The sequence below is a fragment of the Acomys russatus genome, chromosome 3 (genome assembly GCF_903995435.1).
Source record: "Acomys russatus chromosome 3, mAcoRus1.1, whole genome shotgun sequence".
NCBI classification, from domain to species: Eukaryota; Metazoa; Chordata; class Mammalia; order Rodentia; family Muridae; genus Acomys; species Acomys russatus.
The window spans coordinates 17522635-17543770 of NC_067139.1; the positions used below are offsets into that span (position 1 = coordinate 17522635).

At 42.3% G+C, this 21136-nt stretch overlaps 1 protein-coding gene across 1 annotated transcript; it reads right to left on the reverse strand.

The window, feature by feature from the left end:
• Window positions 1-4526: 4526 nt before the first annotated feature.
• Window positions 4527-13207, reverse strand: LOC127210147 (serpin B9-like). The gene is made up of 6 exons (XM_051169822.1): window positions 13037-13207; window positions 11532-11669; window positions 10956-11073; window positions 8961-9103; window positions 6322-6477; window positions 4527-4925 (listed from the first exon to the last, which is right to left on the reverse strand). Exons 1-6 carry the CDS (start codon window positions 13202-13204, stop codon window positions 4527-4529), a joined length of 1122 nt encoding a protein of 373 aa, XP_051025779.1. The 5' UTR covers window positions 13205-13207.
• Window positions 13208-21136: the final 7929 nt, after the last annotated feature.

A 21136-nucleotide genomic window follows, 5' to 3' on the forward strand; every position in this document is an offset into this window, starting at 1 on the left:
ATCACTGAAACAGTTGGCCCATAGTTTTCTTCTTCTTTGTCCTTGTGTCCTCTGACACAGAGACTCCTTTCTGCTCTGCTTTTCTTTCTTCCTCACCCTGCTCACCCCAGCCTCTTCCTTGTTATCCTCTTCCTACAAAAGGCCATGTGATTTTCTTTTCTTGGATGAAATGCTCTGGCCTTGTCTGACCTTAACCCCATAGCCCCCAGTTAGTGCTCTATCTGTAGAACCTTGCATGCTTAGGCTGTCAGCAAGATTGCTGCTTTACCATTCTTCTTTAAAACTGTCCTGCATAGATTGGTATTGTGTTCACATCACCAACCTTCACAGACAGGATGAACTGGGAAGGCAGGAGCCTTCATCAGACTCGGGGGTGCAGGGCTTCCTTCCTTCCTTTCTGCAATCTCCTTAACTTTCTTGGTCTTTTTGCTTTCTCTAGACAGTATTTGTCAGACTTTTGCTTCTTTGCTTGACTAAAGATAGAAGAATAATATTATATAAAATTTGGTTTTTCAGTTTGTTAACAATAGATTGTTCTTGTCTTTTATCTACTATTAATTTTACTATGGACATTTATGTATAAATTTATGTATAGACATTTGTACTCTTAGAATTACTTTGGGGATAGCCTGAAAAATTTCTGGGCCATATGACAACTCTACATTTAATATTTTGGAAGAACTATCTAATGAGTTTGAAGGCTTCTGTGCTATAATATTTCCCCACCAGCAAATTATGTGTTTCAGTTTCTCCCTGTCTCTTGCTTGTTCTTTTTTATTTAAACCGATGGGTGTGATGTGGTTACCCATAATGCTCTTGAGTTTTATTTCCCTGATTAATGATAATGTCAGTTATAAGCTCATGTACTCATTGGCCATTTATAGATCTTTCCAAAGAATGCCTACTCAAAGTCACTTTTATTCCTTCATTTGAAGGATGATAATGTCATTATCCCCATCATCACTGTCTCCATCACCATCACCACAACCACCACTAGTACCACTACCACCACCACCATCACCATCATCTTCATCCCCCTATAATCCTGGCATTGAATTGCACGACACCAGAGTTTTAACTCTCAGTTTTCCCCAGTTAGCTTCTTCATCTCTATGGTAAATTTTAAATCCTCCTAAGACTGAAGACCCTTACTCCCTATGAACATGTTAGGTGACTCTGCCTTCTCTGTGGGACATGGCTAATGTTAAGATCCTCCTAGTCCTAGTCACAGTCTTGGTCTGTCTCTCCCTAGAACCTGTGTGACCTCTGTTAAGAAAACCCCCTTTCATACCTTAATAGCTCCCACTTAAATTCCTTTATTCAGCCTTCATCATTGGAGACTTGACTGGTTCACTGAGATCTCTTTCTTAAGGATGGCTGGGTCCAATATTGATGATGCTCTCTCACTTTGGAGATAGTTTATTTTTAATCCTGTTCAGAAAGTGGCATATCTTAATGTAGTTTTCTCTCAGTTCCTGTAGGTGAGAAACTGACTAAAGCTGGAGTAAGTTCCTTCTCCAGCCAGCCTGTGGGTATCTGACCCTAAGTGTCTGTGGTTTGTGTACTGGACTTTGTGGGCCTTTGCTTTCTTGAGTCAGACTGTTTTTGTCTCCTTGACACCATGTACTTACTGTAGGCTGCCTGCTTCGTGGCCTTTACGCACAGTGAATAAATAAGATTGATTGGTGTCTCCTCATAATATTTCAAAGTCCCAGCCACCTACGATCCTTCTCATATCCTAGAATTAGAATGGGGACCGCATATTGGAAGGAAGCTGACTAGGAAGCTGCTCGCAGGCTACAAAGTGGCCAATCTAATGTGCTTTGAAAGATCTTACCTGAAATAAATGTAATATCAGAAATAATACAGGAGAGTTTAACACATTTTATGTGAGTGTTGAGCTGTGAAAACTTGGTTTAACAGTGTACAACCTATGAATACCAAATAAGAATCATTATCAGACACTTTCATTATGATGAACAAATAAGTCCTTTAAAGTTGGTTGTGGTGGTACACATTAGTAATGTCAGAATCCAGAGACAAGAGAAAGCATATCTCTGTGAGTTCAAAACCAGCCTGGAGTACATATCAAGATCCAGACTGCCTGGACTACAAAATGAGACTGTATCACAAACAAAGAAAGGATGTCCGGGAGGCAGGAAGACATTGCTGGGCTCTAAATCACTGCTGTGTTTAGCACTACTCACTTTTGCCCTGGTCTGACTCAGCACTCCAGACATTTGCTGATGCAGGCTCTGTCTTTACAAAGACACTCCCACAGCATGGCTTCCCACTGCAGGGTTTCCACATACCTAGTTCAAGTGCAGCTCTATGTTGAATCAGGCCAAGATGATCAAGGAGGAATTGATGTCCTGATGGATCTCTCCTGGAGATGGACTTTATGGAGCCCCTGTCAAACCCATCTCATTCAGCACTGACATCCTAAGGCATATTCATGTTACTGTGAGGATTGTATTTGCTAAGGTTGAGGTAAGAAGGACCTCGTATGATGTCTGCGGAAGCCATCCTATCTCTTTTACTCCTACATGGTGATAAGAGAGCAGGGCCAGTGGGTCCCAGTATGACAACAGCTCTTAGGAAAGCTGCTCTTCATCCATGCTCTCTAAAGCTTTTCTGTATTATCTGTTACTTGTGAGATGCTCAGAGAGCTAAGCCACTTCCTTTCTTTGAGTGGCTATTCCCTCCAATTTGCAATAGTCCTTCTTGGGGATATACATAGGGAGCTCTTGATAGCAGAAAAAAAGTTAAAAGAACTTATAAGGAAGTTCCAAGATTCCAGAGTCCCTGAATTAAGGTTGTATGACAGGAAAAATGGCTCTGGGAGAGGTCTCCTCAATGGAACTGTCTTCAGGTTGCTCAAGCTGCTACAGTGATGGCACGGTAACACAAAGTTGCTGTCTTTTTGTGGACTTGTGTGATGCTACCACTGGCATATGTCCTGGAATTGAACCTTCTGGAACACAGGTCAGTCCTATGCTGATGTCTAGGAGTACTTCCTGACCTCGCTTTATCATGTTCATAACCTTATGGCACTCCATTACTCTACTTGCTGTCTTTTCCCAGTGAGATGACCTTCCTGGTAAGAAATTAGTGGTGTTTTATGTGCATTTATTCTGATTATAACTTACTGAATCATTTTATCTGAGTTACAGGAATTCTTCATTCAGTTATTTGTACTTGTGCCTACCAGGGTGCTCATGGTTCAGGCAGAAGACAACTTGCTGGAGTCGGTTCTCTCCTCCACCACGTGAGTTCCAGGAAGAACTCAAGTTGTCAGGCATGGCAGCAAGACCTTTACCCACAGAGTCATCTCTGAGGGCCCTGATTACAGAGCTTTTCATCTGTCCTTCTTCACTCCCTGTTCATTCACGGTATTTTTCTTTCAGCCTTATGGTTTTGTTCAATATATGTAACTGAGTAACTCCTATCTTACGCCACAAGTTGAAGCATTGCTTTTCCTTCTCATTGGTCAAAAAGAATTACAAGGTTGGGAAAACTGGATGATCATATTTATAAGAATAACATTGGGATTCTTCATCACATCTCATATAAAATATAATTCATACTAGATCAGTGACCTAAATGTGAAAGCCACAGCCATTAAAGCCTTCCAGGAAAACATAGGAGCAATTTACTGTGGCTTAGGGTTTTACAGTGGAATTCTGAGCTTTGGCCTGCCTACAACATGATGAGAACAAAATTAATCATGGGAACTTCAGTGAAAAAAGAAATTTCTGTGCATCAAAGCACATGGTAAAGACAGCAAAGAGACAAACAAATCAAAATGTTCAAAATGGATGGGTGGAGAGACAGAGGAGAGATTGGTGGCAGACAGAGGAAAGAGATGGGGATACGTGTCCTGATGAATACACAAAAATCTTTGAAAGGGGATGAAGACATGACACAGGCATGTCACTGACTCTTATCCATAAACTGTTGATATTGTTATAAGAATAATTGCAACATATCCAGAAAAGCCACAATAGCAGATACTATTCAATTAATTACACATGTTTTATTTTTTAAATTTCTTTCCATGTGCATGAATATAAGCACACCAAGTGCATGTGGGACCCATTAGAATCCAAAAATGACATCAAGGCCATGAAACTGGAGTTTAGGACGCTTGGAGTACTCATGTGGTGGTGGGAAATGTGCCTGGGCCCTGTGTTAGAGCTGGGAGCTCTCCTGACTATTGAGCCTTCCCTCAAGCTCCATTATGATTCTCTTACACAGTGAGATCACTTCTAGTTGACTATTAGTTATTGGCTATAAGTTGCCCCTACCAGAGGCATAGCATAGGCTACAGGGCATCATTAGGTTTATCTTGGCAAAGGGCACAATGATTGTTGTGATAGAAAGAGACAAATGCAGGCATGATAAGATCAGGCTGCCAGGAGGAAGTTTTCTCAGCTTGGAACATAGCTTCCCTTTATTTGCACACCCTCACAGAGTGATGAGGCGATGCTGAAGAGAGAACTGTGCCCTATGGAGTAAATGTGCCTTTATGGAGATGAGAACCTGCCACAGAACAGGATGCTGTTCGTTTTGTTGTGCCTGATGAAGAAAAGGAAGGGGTGGTCAGCACAGAACACTGGGCCCAAACAATCTGCAACCATTTCTATGGCGGACCCTGCTGCAGCCTCCGTGCCTTCCTCATTGACCTCCACCACGCTCTGGTGAAGACACTTGGACACACTTAGGCTTCTCTCTGGAGACATTGCTGATAAGTCAGCATTGCCCTCTTGGAAGACATCCACCATTCCCAACTGTTGAAAAATGGATTCCATGTCATATTTCTCTTGCAGCCTGAATTTTGGAAGGTATACCTCAATCTCAGTTTTCGACACAAAACCAGGTTTGGTCCAGGCTGTTAACTTCTCAAAAGTGAGATTGTTTTCCACCTGAAAAAGCAGAATTAGGGACTTTCAGACTCACAGTTGAGGTCTTACCCAGAGCCACATGGGCAATTCTTCCATCATTTTACAGGGGCCACTGCCTGTTCCTATAGCTAATGTAAGGGTCCCACTGTCCTGCTAGTTTGTTTGTGTCTTCCTTTATGGGCTTGGGCACCAAGACACTGATGATCAGAACACTTGGTTGTCTTCCCCTAAATCACTTTAGGGAAATCTTTGATCTGACAGATTTCCATGTCCAGGTGACTGTGATTTAGGTCCTGTCTGATTTCATTTTCTTGAATTAGACTTAGTTCAAAGACAATAAAGCATGTCTGCTGAAGTAAAAATTAAACATCAAAATAGAAAGGACTCAATGTGAGCTAAAGCAGAAGGGAGGTCAACCCAAGGTGTAATTCTGTGTGCTTTGTGTGCTTTTATGGCTTGCATGGAGAAATACCATCAAAGACTCTAACGAACTATTCTTTTGAAAGTTATGACAATGTTTAGGGAGGCACGGAAAACTTAAGGTGTGAGGTGGGTCTAGCTGAATAAAGGAATTAATTGCTGGTGGTGGACTTTAGGTGTTCATTATCAATCCTTTGTGTTTTGTCCTTTCACTCTTAGAGAAACTAAGAAGTCCCTATTCCCTTCCACATGCACCATGACAACATGTGATGGGCCTAGGAAACTTGACGTGAACTCTCTAAACCTGTTTGCAGAGATAAAGCCTCCTCCAGTAGGTTATGCATGTCATGTGTTTTTTTCAAAGTTGGAACACTGGCTAACACTCCAGCAAAGCAATGCCATAGTTAAGGAGCTGGATGCAGAGAGCCAGGGGAGCTGTTCTGCTTACAAAGACCCCTGAGGTCCTTCATACTCCACCTCCCACCATGGAGAGGATAGCTCCTCCACTGTGGGAAATCCTGCTACAAGGAAGTCCAAGGTATTTCATAATGACATTCCTGACTCTGCCCTCCCTGCTGCACCCTTCTCTTCCTCTTTGTTAAACAAATGCAGTAACTTTCTGTCTATTTTATGTTCTCAGATATTATATAAAATAATGATGAAAATCATGAAACATTATATTACAGTGAGTGAGTGTTTTGCAAGCACTGTGCTATGAACTACTTGAGTTCTCTTCATTTCATCCTATGTAATAAACATCTCTGAAATATGTCATGGTGCAGGTGCAGGGAACCCACAAAAGGAGCCCTGGACACAGTTTGAGCCCAAAGCTCAGAGCCCATAAATAACTCGAACTTCGGTCTGTCAGTACTAATTCCCAAAAGCCATTGCCAAGGTGACAACATTGAGTTCTGTTCTAATGACAAGTGGCCCCAGGGACACTGGATTTTCTCAAAGACATTTAAAGTAGTCAGTGATACAGAATCTTATTCCCCACCTTGCTGAGGTCCACACCTTCCTTTGGGAGCAGGATCAACAAGCTCAGCTCCATGCCCTCATAGGGTATCTCCAATAGTTTTGCCTGTATTTCCTTCACTTTGGCGAGGTTAAAGGATTCTTCCTGGTACATCATCTGCACTGGCCTTTCCTCCTTCTGTACAGACAATACATGCCATAACACATTTTTATGGAGAGCATTCAAGTTTTCCAAATGAGCAGCAGTTGATTTCAGAAGTCACTCAATATAAACAATATTCATGTTCAGATGAGCACTTAGAAAATATCTGCTAGCCTCTAGCCGATTTCATTAAAAAGGAGTGTCAGCTGATATGGGCCTGTGACTGTTAGGGTTTTCCTGTGTGAGGAAACATCATGTGAAAAAACAATTTGTGCTGGAAAGAGTTTATTTCTTATTCCAAGTCTCAGGTCACAATCAGACACTGGGGTCAGTCAGAGCAGGAACTCAGGCTGAAGCCATGGAGAAAGACTAGTTGTTGACATGCCTTCATGGCTTTCACAGCCTGGTTTCTTCCATAACTCAGTAGCACATACCAGGACTTGGACACTATCCATAGTGTGCTGGGCCCTACTCAAGCAATCATTAACCAAGAAAATGCCCAAAAGTTTTATCTTTAGACCAAATTTTGGGGGGGGGTGTAATTTCTCAACTTAGAGTTCTTCATTTTGTACCTTTTCTCAGATTGGCACACAGGATCACACATAGACATACGTGGACAGATATAGATGGATGAACAGACAGAAAGACAGACAGACAGACACACACACACACACACACACACACACACACACACACACACACACACACACACATCAAGAGCAAAGCAGGAATAAAACCCCAAAATAATTAGTACATGAGCTAACTACAGAAAGATGATGCATTATCCAGAGAAGGAAGAGCAACATTCAACCGTTACTATTTAAGAATCCTAGGTTTGGGTTTAAATGACCCACAAAGGCTCATGCTCCAAAGCCTTTGTCCCCAGAGAGTGACTACGGAGAGAGAATCAGACCGTCAGGTGGTGGAGACTAATGGGAGGGAAGTTACATACTGGAAAGGATGCTCCCCTGAAGGACATATTGACCTGCAGCCCCTTCCTGTTTCTCTCTTTTGCTTCCTGACCGCTGTGGGGTGGGCAAGCCTCCACCATGCATTTCTGCCATGCTGTACTGTACCACCACAACCTGGACTGGACCAAGTGACCCAGAAGGAAACTTCAGGATCCAACAGCCTAGGTAACCTCTTCCTGTTTTAAGGTGACTATGTCAGATAGTTTGTTACTCTAATGGAAAGAAGACTAATACATCACAACTAGACTTTAATCATTTAATATGGTCATGAATTTTATCTAAAGAAACAGCACAATCAATTATAAATAAGAGAAAACATTTTCATAAAGCAGACTGGAATATTATCATGGTGGTGTGAATGGGACCACAGGCAGATACTTCCTCTCAGATAACAGCATGGCCACAGAAGCACACATGCTCAAAGGTTCATGATGGGTCCCAGCCTTCTAACCCACCACAGAGCAGAAAGCTCAAGAGCACATACAGGCACAGGACTGGGGTGGAGCTATACAGCCTCATAGCCCATCAGAGGGAAGGGAAATCCCAAGTTACATTACTACTTATGGGGGTCATATGGACAGATCTCCATATATGTTTGTGATGCACTAACAGTGTGAAAATCCATCATAAAGCAGATAATGTTTTCAACACTTTACAAGTTGGGGGCCTTTTGCGTAGACCCTTATGGATTTGTTTGTCATTTTTTTTTTCGAGTTTGTGCAGTTCTAATAATCTACCAGTATTATTTTAATAAGTAATTGGGGCATCTGGGAAGATTTTAATTACAGTTGAACAAAAAACACAAAAATCTTCTACAGGCCATGTATATTTATAGACTAAATTTCCCAATAAAGAAAAATCACTTTTCCAAACTCTTTAAGAATACTGCTAATAAAAAAGGCAATGGGAAGTTTACCATTGATAAACTCCAAAATGCATTAAATTATATCTTAAATGGATTGGACAAATTACACTCATATCGAATTTAGTTCAAGTGATACTCTAAGTAAGATTTACTTCTTATTCGCTCTTTGTCATTATTCAAAAGCTATGAATACTACTAGTTAATAACAATTAATTGAACAATAGTTTAAGTGGTCTTATTTGAAATTTAAAAAAAGATATATAAGTTTGTATATTCTTTTTACTCTTTTCAGGCTCCATAAATGGATTATAATACATTACCGGCTCAGTTTTTACTTTTCCTTTAAGTTAGAGGAACATTTAGTTTCTACTATGAGGGAGAAACAAAGGTTTTATGAGAAATTTCCAGAAGTGGTAAGAGTCTCCAACAGAATTCAAAATCACACAGGCAGTAAACACTATTTATTTCTATATTGACTACATGAAATTTAACCTTTCATTCAGAAATATAAGTCTCAAAATGTTTTCGGTGCTTTCCTGATTTTCCTTTTCCTGGACTCTGATGACTCCCAGCCACCGCACTGGATATACAGTCTCTACCACTTATCCATGAGCTGCATATTCATGATTATCACTTTGTAGGCAGTTTCTTCACTGCATGGACTTTTGGATACTGGTCCTTACCTCATTTATTTTAAATAGCATTTCCCTGGTGCTTCCTCTGTCAAACGCTTGATTCCACTTTCCTTTGAAGTATAAGGCGTTGACAAGAATGAGCCTGGTCTCTCGATCAACTGAGTCACCTGACAACAGCTCGGGAATTTTTCCTTTGGAGAAAGCAAAGATTTCATTCAGGTTCCTTAATACACATGTGAGACATAAAGCAATAGGACATCTGGGTAGATCCAAACATGATGTTATGAAATTTGCTGAATGTGGGTAAACACTTTAAAAAGTAAATCAAAACAAAACTCCATTGTCAATGTTTGACTAGAGGTCATGAACCCTGAAGAACATCGCCAAGCTGAGGATGGTGAGAGACTTTTATGTCTCTCAAGGAAGCAGGTTGAGGAAAAGAAGAAAAAAAGTTCCTGGGTGGGAAGAACAGGAAATGTGGAAGGGAAGAGAGGGGAGTAGGATTATCCTCCGGGGTGGGAACTCCTGGTTGTCATCTGTATTGGTTGTGGAATGAGCTAAGAGACATGTCTGGCCGGTCTGTGAGGTCATTACCCAGAAGAAGTAAGTAATGGAGAGGAATCGCCTCAGAGCGGGCAACACCTTGTGCTGATTGATCTAAAGGTAAGAGAGAGAAGCAATACTGCTTTTGTCTGCCTGCCTCAGACGTTGTTGCTGAGTGCACTGTACAAGCACTGCCAATTTTACCTGACAATTGATCTACCCATCATGAGGACGAAGACTATTGGCTCTGCAGAATCCTCTAGGCCTTGCATGCCAGACTAAGACTGCTGAGGTGTCCACTGCATAGACTGAGCAACTCCCACATTCTTGGTCCCTCCGCACAAGGATGGACAAAAGCTGAGTGCTCAGCTTATACTGTGTGTGTCCATCTATTTAAACTCATCTATAATATGTATTTATTCTGTTCCTCTAGAGGACCCGACTAGTAAACTAATGTTAAATTCAGCGGCTCCTCTAGCACTCCATGGTCATGCCCAGTTCTATCCTCCTACAACATGGCAGAGACTCAAAGTCAGAAAGCGTTTCATGGAGGAGGTCTTCCTAGTCTACACTCTGGAGTGCTGTCCATCCCTGGAAGATGTAATGCAGGTAAGAAGATAGATTCCCTTCTTCCCTGTTAACAGCCGTCCTTTCCCTGAACAAGACATTCCTTGCTAATTCACAATATCAAGTGTTCCAAAGAGGTAAGATTCCAAAAGAAATGAAAAAAAAAATAATTGATGACTGAAAGAAAAGTGTTCTTCCAGTACAGACTTTAAGCAGAAAATGGAATGTACCTAGTGATAGGAAGGCACCTGAATGGTTAAATACCAATCCATTGTCTCAGTGATCTGAAAGACCAAGGCTGCAAGATGTCAGCTCTGACTAAAAACAAGTAAGGTTCAACTGCAAATGGGAGGCTCTTTAGGTCAGTGTAACTGACAGCCTGGCAGAGTGTCTTCATTGGAGATCAAGTCTAGGTTCATGAAACAGAAGTAACAGAGCTGAAACAGGATGTGGGGAGGTAGAGACAGAAGTCCTCTTCAGAGCTAAATGGACTGAAGCAATACAGGATGGAGGAAGAAGCAGATACAGGCAGGTAGTCGGGGAGGTCTACCCAGGGGTCTCCATCTCAGAGATGGCAGTGTTACATGGCCTGTGAACACTGCAGAACACCTGTTTCTTCTAAGGAAACTGCTTGACTTGAAATCAGGCCCATGAGTTTCAGGACATTTACATCAGCCTCTCTGTCCTAGAGAAATACAGCAACATCTCTGTCTTTAAAATCTCATTGTCTGAGTAGAACCTCAATGAATTAACTGAGTTCTAAATTCTACCAGGTGGACTTGCTAGTGTGCATCACTTTGACTCTGTGAAATAACAGTGAGATTAGTCCATGGTGAGAAGAAATAAAAATTAATAGAATGAGGAGGGGAGGAAGAAGAGGGGCAGGGATGGCAAGGACAAGACTGTGGGGTGTGAGTAACTTGAGATTCTGACCTTCAGTCTGTTTGGAGACCCATGTGTTTATGTGTTTCCTGGACTCCTCTGCAGCTGTGACAAAGGAGAGCTGCTCCATCTCTGAGTGATAGAACTGAAGACAGGACTCCTTAAAGGCCTTTGGAGAGAAAAATATTTAGGAAGGTAAATTTCAAATAAATGTCAGCAAGTGCATCAGTATTCTGAACTCTATATCATTATAAAAAAAAAAAACTATAGTGAGGATAGATATCACTTTCAACTGCAATAATCTTCATATACTGGGTCTGTCCAGTGAAAAGGACCAACATAAATGAATAAAAATAAAAATAGATTTAAAATCTTTTAGATACCATTATACAACTGCTGTCTTAGAGGAAGGTTACATAGGCGAGTCTCTCATATGTATCCAGGCTGGCTTAGAACTCACGACCCTTCTGGCCCAGTCTTCTACAAGCTTGTGTTAAAGATATATACCCTGTTACTTGATAGTCATAATCCTTACTCTTCTCAAGTTCTCTAGGGTCCTTCTCCTGCCATCTACAGCATCCAGTGTTTGAGTAAAATTGTTTCATTGTACTGGTACAACGTACTTACTGGGAGCAATTCCAAAGTCCTCTCTGCAAAGAGCCTGTTGGCAATTCTAAGGGTGTACTTTCTGCCTGGCTTGTTCAGGTGACTGAGAAGTGACTCGAAGCCCTGGTGAATGTCTTTCACTGGGTTTAAACAAAGTGCCTGTGGGGGGGGGGGCGGGGAGGGAAGAAACATTATCAGCTCAGCGAAGAATCATTTTGTTGCAAAAGGAAGTTTATAGGTAAAGCCAGTAAAGACCCTGAGGATCTGAGTTGGATTCCCACTAAGCACATAAAAAGATGGGCCCACTCTGTGCCTGTAATCCCATTTTAGGAGGGACTGACAAGAGGAAGACACCCAGCATTGACTCCTTCCTTCTTCATAAAGAGACACCCAAGGGTGCTTGCATGCATGCAAGTGAGCAGGCACACACATACATAATTAACATTGGTTAGGCCATAAAGACTAATTATGAAGAAGCCTCCTCTGAGCATTAATCTTCTTGTGTGCATGGTCTGAGTTTGAAACGATTAGGATGAGCAGTTGTACCTGAGAGGATCTTCATGAGAAAAAATTTCTGGCAAAACAAAGAGTAACAGTGACACCTTACCACCATGGAACTATATGCCGAGTGTTTTTTTCTCAGGCAAATGCCTTTTTTCTACCCTGTAATCCACACTTCAACTCCCTGTCCAGATGTCAGAGACCCATCCCATGGAATATTCTCAGGAGGGTTGTTAAAATAACCCACCTAATGCCCAGTCAGGATTGGACTAGCTAACCATGTTGTATCCCTTTCAACACCTTAGCTGATGCAAGGAAGGTTGGACAAAATGTAGAATAGGAATTATGTTTCCTTGTCCTCTCATGATTACAAAGTCTGTTGCTCTTAAAATAACATAGAGCAGGCAGGGCTTGAAGGCAACAGCTTTAATCTCAGCATTTGGCAAGCGGAGGCAGGTAGACATCTGTGAGTTCAAGGCCAGCCTGATCTACAAATTGAGTCCAGGAGAGGAAAGGCTGTAGGGAGGAATCCTGTCTCGAATAACAAAAAATAGACAAATAAAAACAAGATAGGTCACAGCAACTTGTGTTTCAAATAATTACAACATCTTCTTTGTTCTTACATTGGTGAACTTGGGACTGAACCTAAGTTATAGCCATATTAACCTCCCTCCATCGTTTATAAATCTTTTTTTATGGAAAGTAATTTGCACAGACTAATCTTGGAGTTGGGATCCTCCTAGATCAGTCTCCTTGGAAGCTAAAATTAAAGGCCTGTTCTACCCAGCCTAGCATGTGATTACTATGAACCAATGTTATATGAAATATGGACAAAATTTTGAGTGTGCCCCCCAAGTCATAACTCAGGAAATCTCATTTCCAGGAATCAAGTGTTAATGGAGGAGACTCTGTCTTCCTTCCTCTTTAGCTTCTGATCCCTGAACCAGTGTGTGCATACTACTACTGTGCCTTCTCAGAAGCTCTTATTCATGCAAAAACAGGTGTAGGGGTGACACACAACTTACCTGAGATATCTGGGCAGCAGTCTCTCCCTTCGCCCCCAAGAGGACCATAGCTAGAGCAGAGGAGATGCTCACAGGAGAAAAACATACATTTTTGGAAGGGTCATGTTGACAGAGCATCTTCAACAGTTGGATGGCAAAGGTGCCATTGGCTTCACTCACAGTGCTCATGATGCAGACTCTGGAGGCAAAGAAGAAATGGTACTCAACACAGAGCTGATGGTTCAATGATCAGATACAGGGAAATCTGGGACTGTAGTTCTGGTTCTCATTTCAAAGCTCATAAATATTTTCAATTAGATTTCAAAAATTCATTCTAGGTCACAGTGCTTCCACTTTTAAGGCTATCATCTAAGTGTGGTCATGGCAGCAGGCCATACTAGCTTTACTCTCATTAGCACAGATAGAAGGAAAGATCATCGGGATCCCCTACACAGGACACCGCTGAGCGGTGTGCTCTAGTCTCGTTCCATACACAGCAGCTCCTCTCTTCTGAGGATAGTTGACTGTCGGATAAAGAGAAGGATGGATGGAAGAGGAGTCAAGGAAGCAAACAGCCATGGCCTCCAGGTCCTGTGGGCTGGCTGCATCAACTCTGAATTCCTGACTCTGCCTGGGAAGAATGCTCCTGAGCTATGGATGAGGCATTAGACAATGTCCTCCGCCTTTGCCAGCTACTAAGCCTCTGAGATGCTGGATAAGTCCCAGACACAGGCTGGGTTATCAACTGTGCTTTGCGTTAGGCAGCATTCCCCTGCAGTGGCTGCTCGGGGGCCTTGCATCATCCAAAGGAAGCCAGGCTGCTTTTCCCTTGAGCATGTCTCACCTCCCAGAGGAATGGACAGCTTGTCCCAGTCCAAGTGACTGCTCCTGTCACCTTAACCCAGTTCTGAGTCACTGTGCATCCCATGACTGTGCTCTCACTGTCAGATGACATTTGGCATACAACGTGTGTTCCAGAGTTCTCCCTACGGTGCTAAGATGCAGATGAATTAGCCCAGAAAACTTCGGATCACACCATCACATTCTTCTTCCCATTTCCTGACAGAGGGACACAGCCTCCTGAAGTGTACCTAGATCCTTTGACTCCTCCATTTAAATCCCTCTCCTAGGTTCTTGAGAAAAGTTTAGGCTGACTTATGTAAATGACTTACATTTTGGTTGGTCCTCTCAGCTGACCAGCTTACTGCCCCTACATTCCTGCCCATTCTTTTGTCATTTTCAAGTTCCATGTGAATCCTTGAAAACCTGTTCTTTCATCTTAGAATGCCATTACCTCCTCCCTCTCTCTGAGTTCCAATTCCTCAGCCTTCCCACCTTCATTGGGATAGGAGAGCCTGAGGGCCTCTGCTGTCCTCCCCTAGTGCAGCTGCCCCACTCAGGTCTGCTTTCCACTCCTAAGTGTCATCCTTTCTCTTAACAATTGTCTCCACCATTCTTCCTGCTCTGGAGCTCTGTGAAGGCGAGGGAGATGCCTGACACCCTAATTTAAAGGACAGGGAGCATGCGGAAATAAGAGGCTTTTTGTCAGTAAGGAGTGAGTTACTTTGTACATGGAAATGAACAATGCTCAAGTTTGGACTAGACACGGAAGATCATTCATGGGCCCAGAAGTAAAAGAGATAAAAAATTTTCCAAGATCTGAAAAGACAAGGTGAGGCAGTCAAATTACCTAAGTGTTAGAGCATTAGGCGATGTGTGAAAGATACCAGTAGATAAACGATGCTGGTGCGGAAATCACCCATAATGCTGCCGCACCAAGTCCTGCCGGAGAAGGAGCCAACACAGCTTAGGCATCAGCCCTAGGAACAGCCTGTGTGACACTGGCCTGCTGAGGTTTCTGGATTAGTTTCCTTTTAAAATGCACAACAGACACCACATCCCATCTGACCCTTTTCCTAACTGCAGTCCTGAATGTCCCTTCTGGACTCAGTGTGTACCTTCTATACATGGCTTCAGGGGATCTCCCAACCCCAACCTGAACTAGCCACACTTACCTCTAAATTCAAGGGTCCACTATGTAGCATTTACTGCCTGGCTGCCTCCAGGAGCTCAGTAGTGCTGCCTTCCAGACTCTGCTGGCCTTATATTCACTCCCTACAGGGTGGGGACCTCTTGTTTCATGCCTCTGGTCATGGGAGGGGAGATAAGCCTCCTCAAGCCCTGGCTTTTGTAGGAAAAGTATGGGTTGGGGTTGGCGACAAATTGAGCCCTTAGAAATTGTGAAGATATAAAGAGCTTTTGCTAAATGCCAAGGGAGAATGTTTGCAGAATTTTAATAATGTTCTGAGGGATGAGACAGGGTTGGAGGTGACAATTATTGAAATCTATTTTCCCATACCCATTCTCTTTTCCTGACAAGCAGTAATCCAAATTATTTTCTGTGTCACACCCTTCCCACACACCAGCTAATAGAATTGTTTGAAAATGAACATTATGGTCATGTGTGCATTCTCCTTTTGGTCTTCTGATGTTCACAAGCCTCAGTAACTGGTGCACAGGTAACAGACTTGCTACACAAATCCATCTGCAGTAGTAGAATTCTTTTCAGGGATTTAAAACTCAAGTTAAACCATAATTCTTGATTTTGCAACTGAAAGGAATTTCAGGAGGGATCAGTTGGACCAGAGTTGGATTTATTGAAAAGCCAACACATGTATATTGAAAAACCAGTCATATACAATTGGAGGCCATGTAGGAAAAGACAATGAGACACACCTCGGCATGCAAGGAAGAGCCTGGCTCAGTGTCTTGGAAGTAGCTACCCATTTGACTCTGGTGGCTCTCAATTTTTACATGTTACAGAGTTTCTGAGAAACACTCATTCCCCTGCATAATGTCTTGTATATTATAGCTGTTTAGTTGTGTTAGGGCAAGTGTTTAACACTATAGTGAACGAAGCAATCTGAGACCAAGACACACAAGCAGAACTTCATCATAGAAATAAGAACATTAGAAAGACCTCACACACAGGAAATTCTCACACTGTCTACAGGACTACTCACACAGTTCTTCTGGGGAATGTCAAGGTTTCATTTTGCTGTTCCTGAGAGCTCACTCAATGTCAAACTCTCTGTGGATTTCACTCTACTTGCTCTCCATTGTGGCTAATGGATGGCCTTTTTTCACCAACCTCTTCCTGCATGGAGCTTTGCTGTGGTGCACTTTGTCTTCTCCAGGGTGTTCTCCTTTTTCCTCTTGGCTCTGATGTTTCCATAAAAGGATGTTCACACCAATGTCTTCTAACCCCTGACCTAGTAGGAAGTCACAGCAGATGCAGAAATATTGTTCAGGTTGTGTCTTTCTTTCTCATCTTGCTTGAGGAAAGGTTTGGCTTGCTTATGTGCAGCATCTGCTCTCCACCAGCAGAAGGGGACGTCAACCTCCCGTCCCTTTAGGTTTCTCTATTTGCTCTGCTCTGACCAACAACCAGTCTGATCATCTCCTGTTTTAACTTATGTTTTTTGGGCCACTTTTCACTTTGGTCCCACATGACTGAAACAGTTGGCCCATTGTGTTCTTCCTTTCTGTCCTTGTGTCCTCTGACACAGAGACTTCTTTCTGCTCTGCTTTTCCTTCTTCCTCACCCTGCTCACCTCAGTCTCTTCCCTGTTATCCTCTTCTTACAAAAAGCCATGTGATTTTCTTTTCTTGGCTAAAATGCTCTGGCCTTATCTGCCCTGCACCCCTGTAGTCCCCAGTTAGTTTTCTATCTGTAGTGTGTTAGGACATAGAATGGATCTGCACTTTAGGACACTACCTGTCATGAGAGCACAGATTACACAGCAATACTCCTATCTATCGACTTTATTTTCCTAAAGAAAGTTACTGTCATCATCTTCACTGTACTTCCTGCTTGATGGCACCTTGTCCTCAACCTACTCTTACCTTAAGAGCTGTTTGGAGTCAAATTCTACCATACATTGGCTGCTTAGGCTTGAAACCCTCAGGACTACAGCAGCTGCCCCTCGTGCCAAAACTCTCATTTTTATTTTTCATAAATAAGTGTGGCTTTTGTGGTGCCTTGCGTAGATATTATACTCTGGTAAGATAAAAGGATGGGTTAGATGGCTGGTAGCTCATCCCTTGCACTGTTAATAGGATGTCCTTGAGGATCCCAGGAAGCTGCAGGTCTACATCTGGGAAAGGAGAAGGACCAGGGAGGCTTAGGCTGTTGGTAAGAATGCTGCTTTCCCAGTCTTTTTTTGAAACTGTTCAGCATACATTGGTATTGTGTTCACATCACCAACCTTCACAGACAGGATGAACTGGGATGGCAGGAGCCTTCATCAGACTCAGGGGTGCAGGGCTTCTTCCCTTCCTTTCTGCAATCTCCTTAACTTTCTTGGTTTTTCGTTGCTTTCTCAAGAGAGTATTTGTCAGACTTTTACTCCTTTGCCTGAATAAAGATATAGGAACAAGGTTATCTATAATTTTTTTCTCTTTGTCAGCAATAGATTTTTCTAGGTTTTATCTACTGTTAATGTTACTATGGACATGTATGTATAAAAGTATGTACAGACATTTGTAAATCCTGTGGAATTTCTGGGCCATATGAAAACTCTTCATTTAATATTTTTGCAGAATCAAGGAATGAGTTTAAAGGCTTCTGTGTGATTATAATTCCCCACCAGCCAGTTATGCCTTTCAATTTTTTTCCTGTACTTGCTTGTCCTTATTGATTTAAGCCTATGGGTGTCATGGTGCCACTAATAATGGTTTTGAGTTTTATTTGCCTGATAAATGATAATGTCAGTCATTAGGTCACGTACTCACAGGCCATTTATAGATCTTCCCAAAGATTGCCTACTGAAAGTCCTTTATACTTTCATTTGGAGGTGCCTAATTGTCATTACCACCATCATCACCATCACCACCATCACCACCACTATCCTTCTCCTCCTCCTCATAATCTTGGTACTGAATTGCATGACACCAGATTGTTACCTCTTTCTTGTTCCCAGTTAGCTTCTTCATCTCTATGGTAAATTTTAAATCCCCCTAAGACTGAAGACCCTTACTCCCAAAGAGCATGCTAGGTGATTCTGCCTTCTCTTTCGACATAACAAATGTTAAGACCCTCCTAGTCATAGTCACAGTCTTGGTCTGCCTCTTCCTAGAATCTGTGTGGCTCTGTGTGAACTTCATAGTTCACACGTAAATTCCTTCATTCAGCCTTCATCATTGGAGACTTGACTGGTTCCCTGAGATCCCCTTTTCAAGGATGGCTGAGTCCAAGGATTGAAGGTGCTCCATAACTTTGGAGATGAAATTTTTAAACCTTGATAAAAGGGGGTTGTCCTAAGGTAGTATTCTCTCTCCTCCATTAGATGAGATACCAAGTATAGGTGGAGTCAGTGCCTTACCAAGATAGCCTGTAGGTCTCTGACCCTAACTTCCTGTGGTTTGTGTAGTAGACTTTGTGGGCTTTTGCTTCCCTGGGTCAGAATGTGTCTGCCATCTTGATACTGTGTGCTTGCTCAGGCTGCTTGCTTTGGGGCCTTCACCTACAGTGAATAAATAAGTCTGATTTGTGTCTCCTCACAATGTTTCAACCTCCCAGCCATCTCCTACCCTTCTCATATCCTAGAATTAGGTTGTGGAACTCACATTGGAAGGAAACTGTCTAGGAAGCTGCTCACAGGCTACAAAGTACTGCAACTGTAGTGGCTGGAAAGAGGTTACTTGAAATAAATGTTACATCAGAAATAATACAGGAGAATTTAATAAATTTTAAGTTAGAGTTGATCTGTGAGGACTTGCTTTATTAGGCTACAACCATGAATCACAAATAGGAGCCATAATCAGACACCTTCATTATGGTGAACAAATAAATCATTTAAAGCTGGTTGTGGTGGTACTCACTAATAATGCCAGGATCAAGAGACAAGAGAAAGTATTTCTCTGTGAGTTCAAAACCAGCCTGGTGTATATAGCAAGATGCAGACTGCCAGGACTACAAAATGAGACTTTATCACACTGATAAAAAGGATATCCAGAAGCAGGAAGACATTGCTGAGCTCTAAATCACTGCTGTGTTTAGCCCTAGTCACATTTGCCCTGGCCTGACTCAGCACTCCAGACCTTTCCTGATGCAGGCTCTGTCTTTACAAAGACACTCCCACTGCAGGGTTTCCACACACCTAATACATGTGTTGTTGATTCTATGTTGATTCAGGCCAAGATGGGCAGGAGGAACTGATGTCCTGATCCATCTCTCCTGGAGATAGGCACTTAATGGAGCCCTTGTGAAACCCAGCCCATTAAGCATTGACATCCTAAGGCATATTCATGATGTACTAGAAGATTGTATTGCCTAAGGTTGAGGTAAGGAGGACCTCGTGTGATGTGTCGGGAAGCCACTCGATCTCTCTTCCTCCTACATAGTAGAAGGAGAACAGAGCCAGTGGGTACCAACATGACAACAGCTCTTAGGAAACCTGCTCTTCATCCATGCTCTCCAAAGGTTTTCTGTATTATCTGTTACTTGTGAGATGCTCAGAGAGCTAAGCCACTTCCTTTCTTTGAGTGGCTATCCCCTCCAGTTTCAAATAGTCCTTCTTGGAGGTGTGTGTAGACCGCCCTGGATAGCAGAAGGAAGGTAAAGGAACTTATAAGGAAGTTCCAAGATTCCAGAGTCTCTGCATTAAGGTTGTATGACAGGGAAAATGGCTCTGGGAGAGGTCTCCTAAATGGAACTGTCTTCAGGTTGATCAAGCTGCTCCAGAGAGGGCACAGTAATGCAAAGTTGCGGTCCGGTTGTGGGCTTGTGTGATGCTATCCCTGGCATATGTCCTGGAATTGAACCTTCTGGAACACAGGTCAGTCCTATGCTGATGTCTAGGAGTGCTTCCTGGCCTTGCTTTATCATGTTCATAACCTCATGGCACCCTATAACTCTACTTGCTGTCTTAGCCCAGTTAGACTAACCTCCTGGTAAGAAATTAGTGGTGTTTTATGTGCATTTATTCTGATTATAACTTACTAAATCATTTTATCTGAGTTACAGGAATTCTTCATTCAGTTATTTGTACTTGTGCCTACCAGGGTGCTCATGGTTCAGGCAGAAGACAACTTGCTGGAGTCGGTTCTCTCCTCCACCACGTGAGTTTCAGGAAGAACTCAAGTTGTCAGGCATGGCAGCAAGAGTCATCTCTGAAGGCCATGATTACAGAGCTTTCCGTCTGTCCTTCTTCACTCCCTGTTCATTCATGGTATTTTTCTTTCAGCCTTATGGTTTTGTTCAATATATGTAATTGAGTAACACCTATCTTATGCCACAAGTTGAAGCATTGCTTTTCCTTCTCTTTGGTCAAAAACATTTACAAGTCCAGGGAAAACTGGATGATCATATTTATAAGAATCACTTTGGGATTCTTCATCACATCACATATAAAATAAAAATCATATGGGATCAGTGACCTAAATATAAAAGCCACAAGCCATTAAAGCCTTGGAGGAAAACATGGGGACAGTGTACTGTGGCCTTGGGGTTGACAGTGAAAGTCTTAGCTGTGGCCTGCATACCACATAGTGAGAAGAATTAATGAAGGGAACTTCGATAAAAAGAGAAATCTCTGTGCATCAGAGGACACGGTCAAGAAAGCAAAGAGACAACCAATACAAAATGTCCACAATAGGAAAAGTGGCAGAGACAGAGAGGAGATTGTTGGTTATGCAGACAGAGGAAGGAAGAATGGAGAGCCATTTCTTGATGAATTCACAATGTGTTTGAAAGGGGATGAAGACATGACACAGACATGTCACTGACTCTTACCCATAAATTGCTGATATTGTTATAAGAATAACTGCAACATATCCAGAAAAGCCATAATAGCAGATAATAGTCAATTAATTAAACATGTTTTTATTTTTTTAATTTCCTTCTAGGTGTGTGAATATAAGCACACGACGCACATACGAGACCCATTAGAAGCCAAAAACATGACATCAAGGCCATGAAACTGGAGTTTAAGAAGCTTGGAGCAGTCATGAGGTGGTGGGAAATGTGCCTGGGCCCTGTGCTAGAGCTGGAAGCTCTCCTGACTATTGAGCCTTCCCTCAAGCTCTATTATGATTCTCTTACACACTGAGATAACTTCT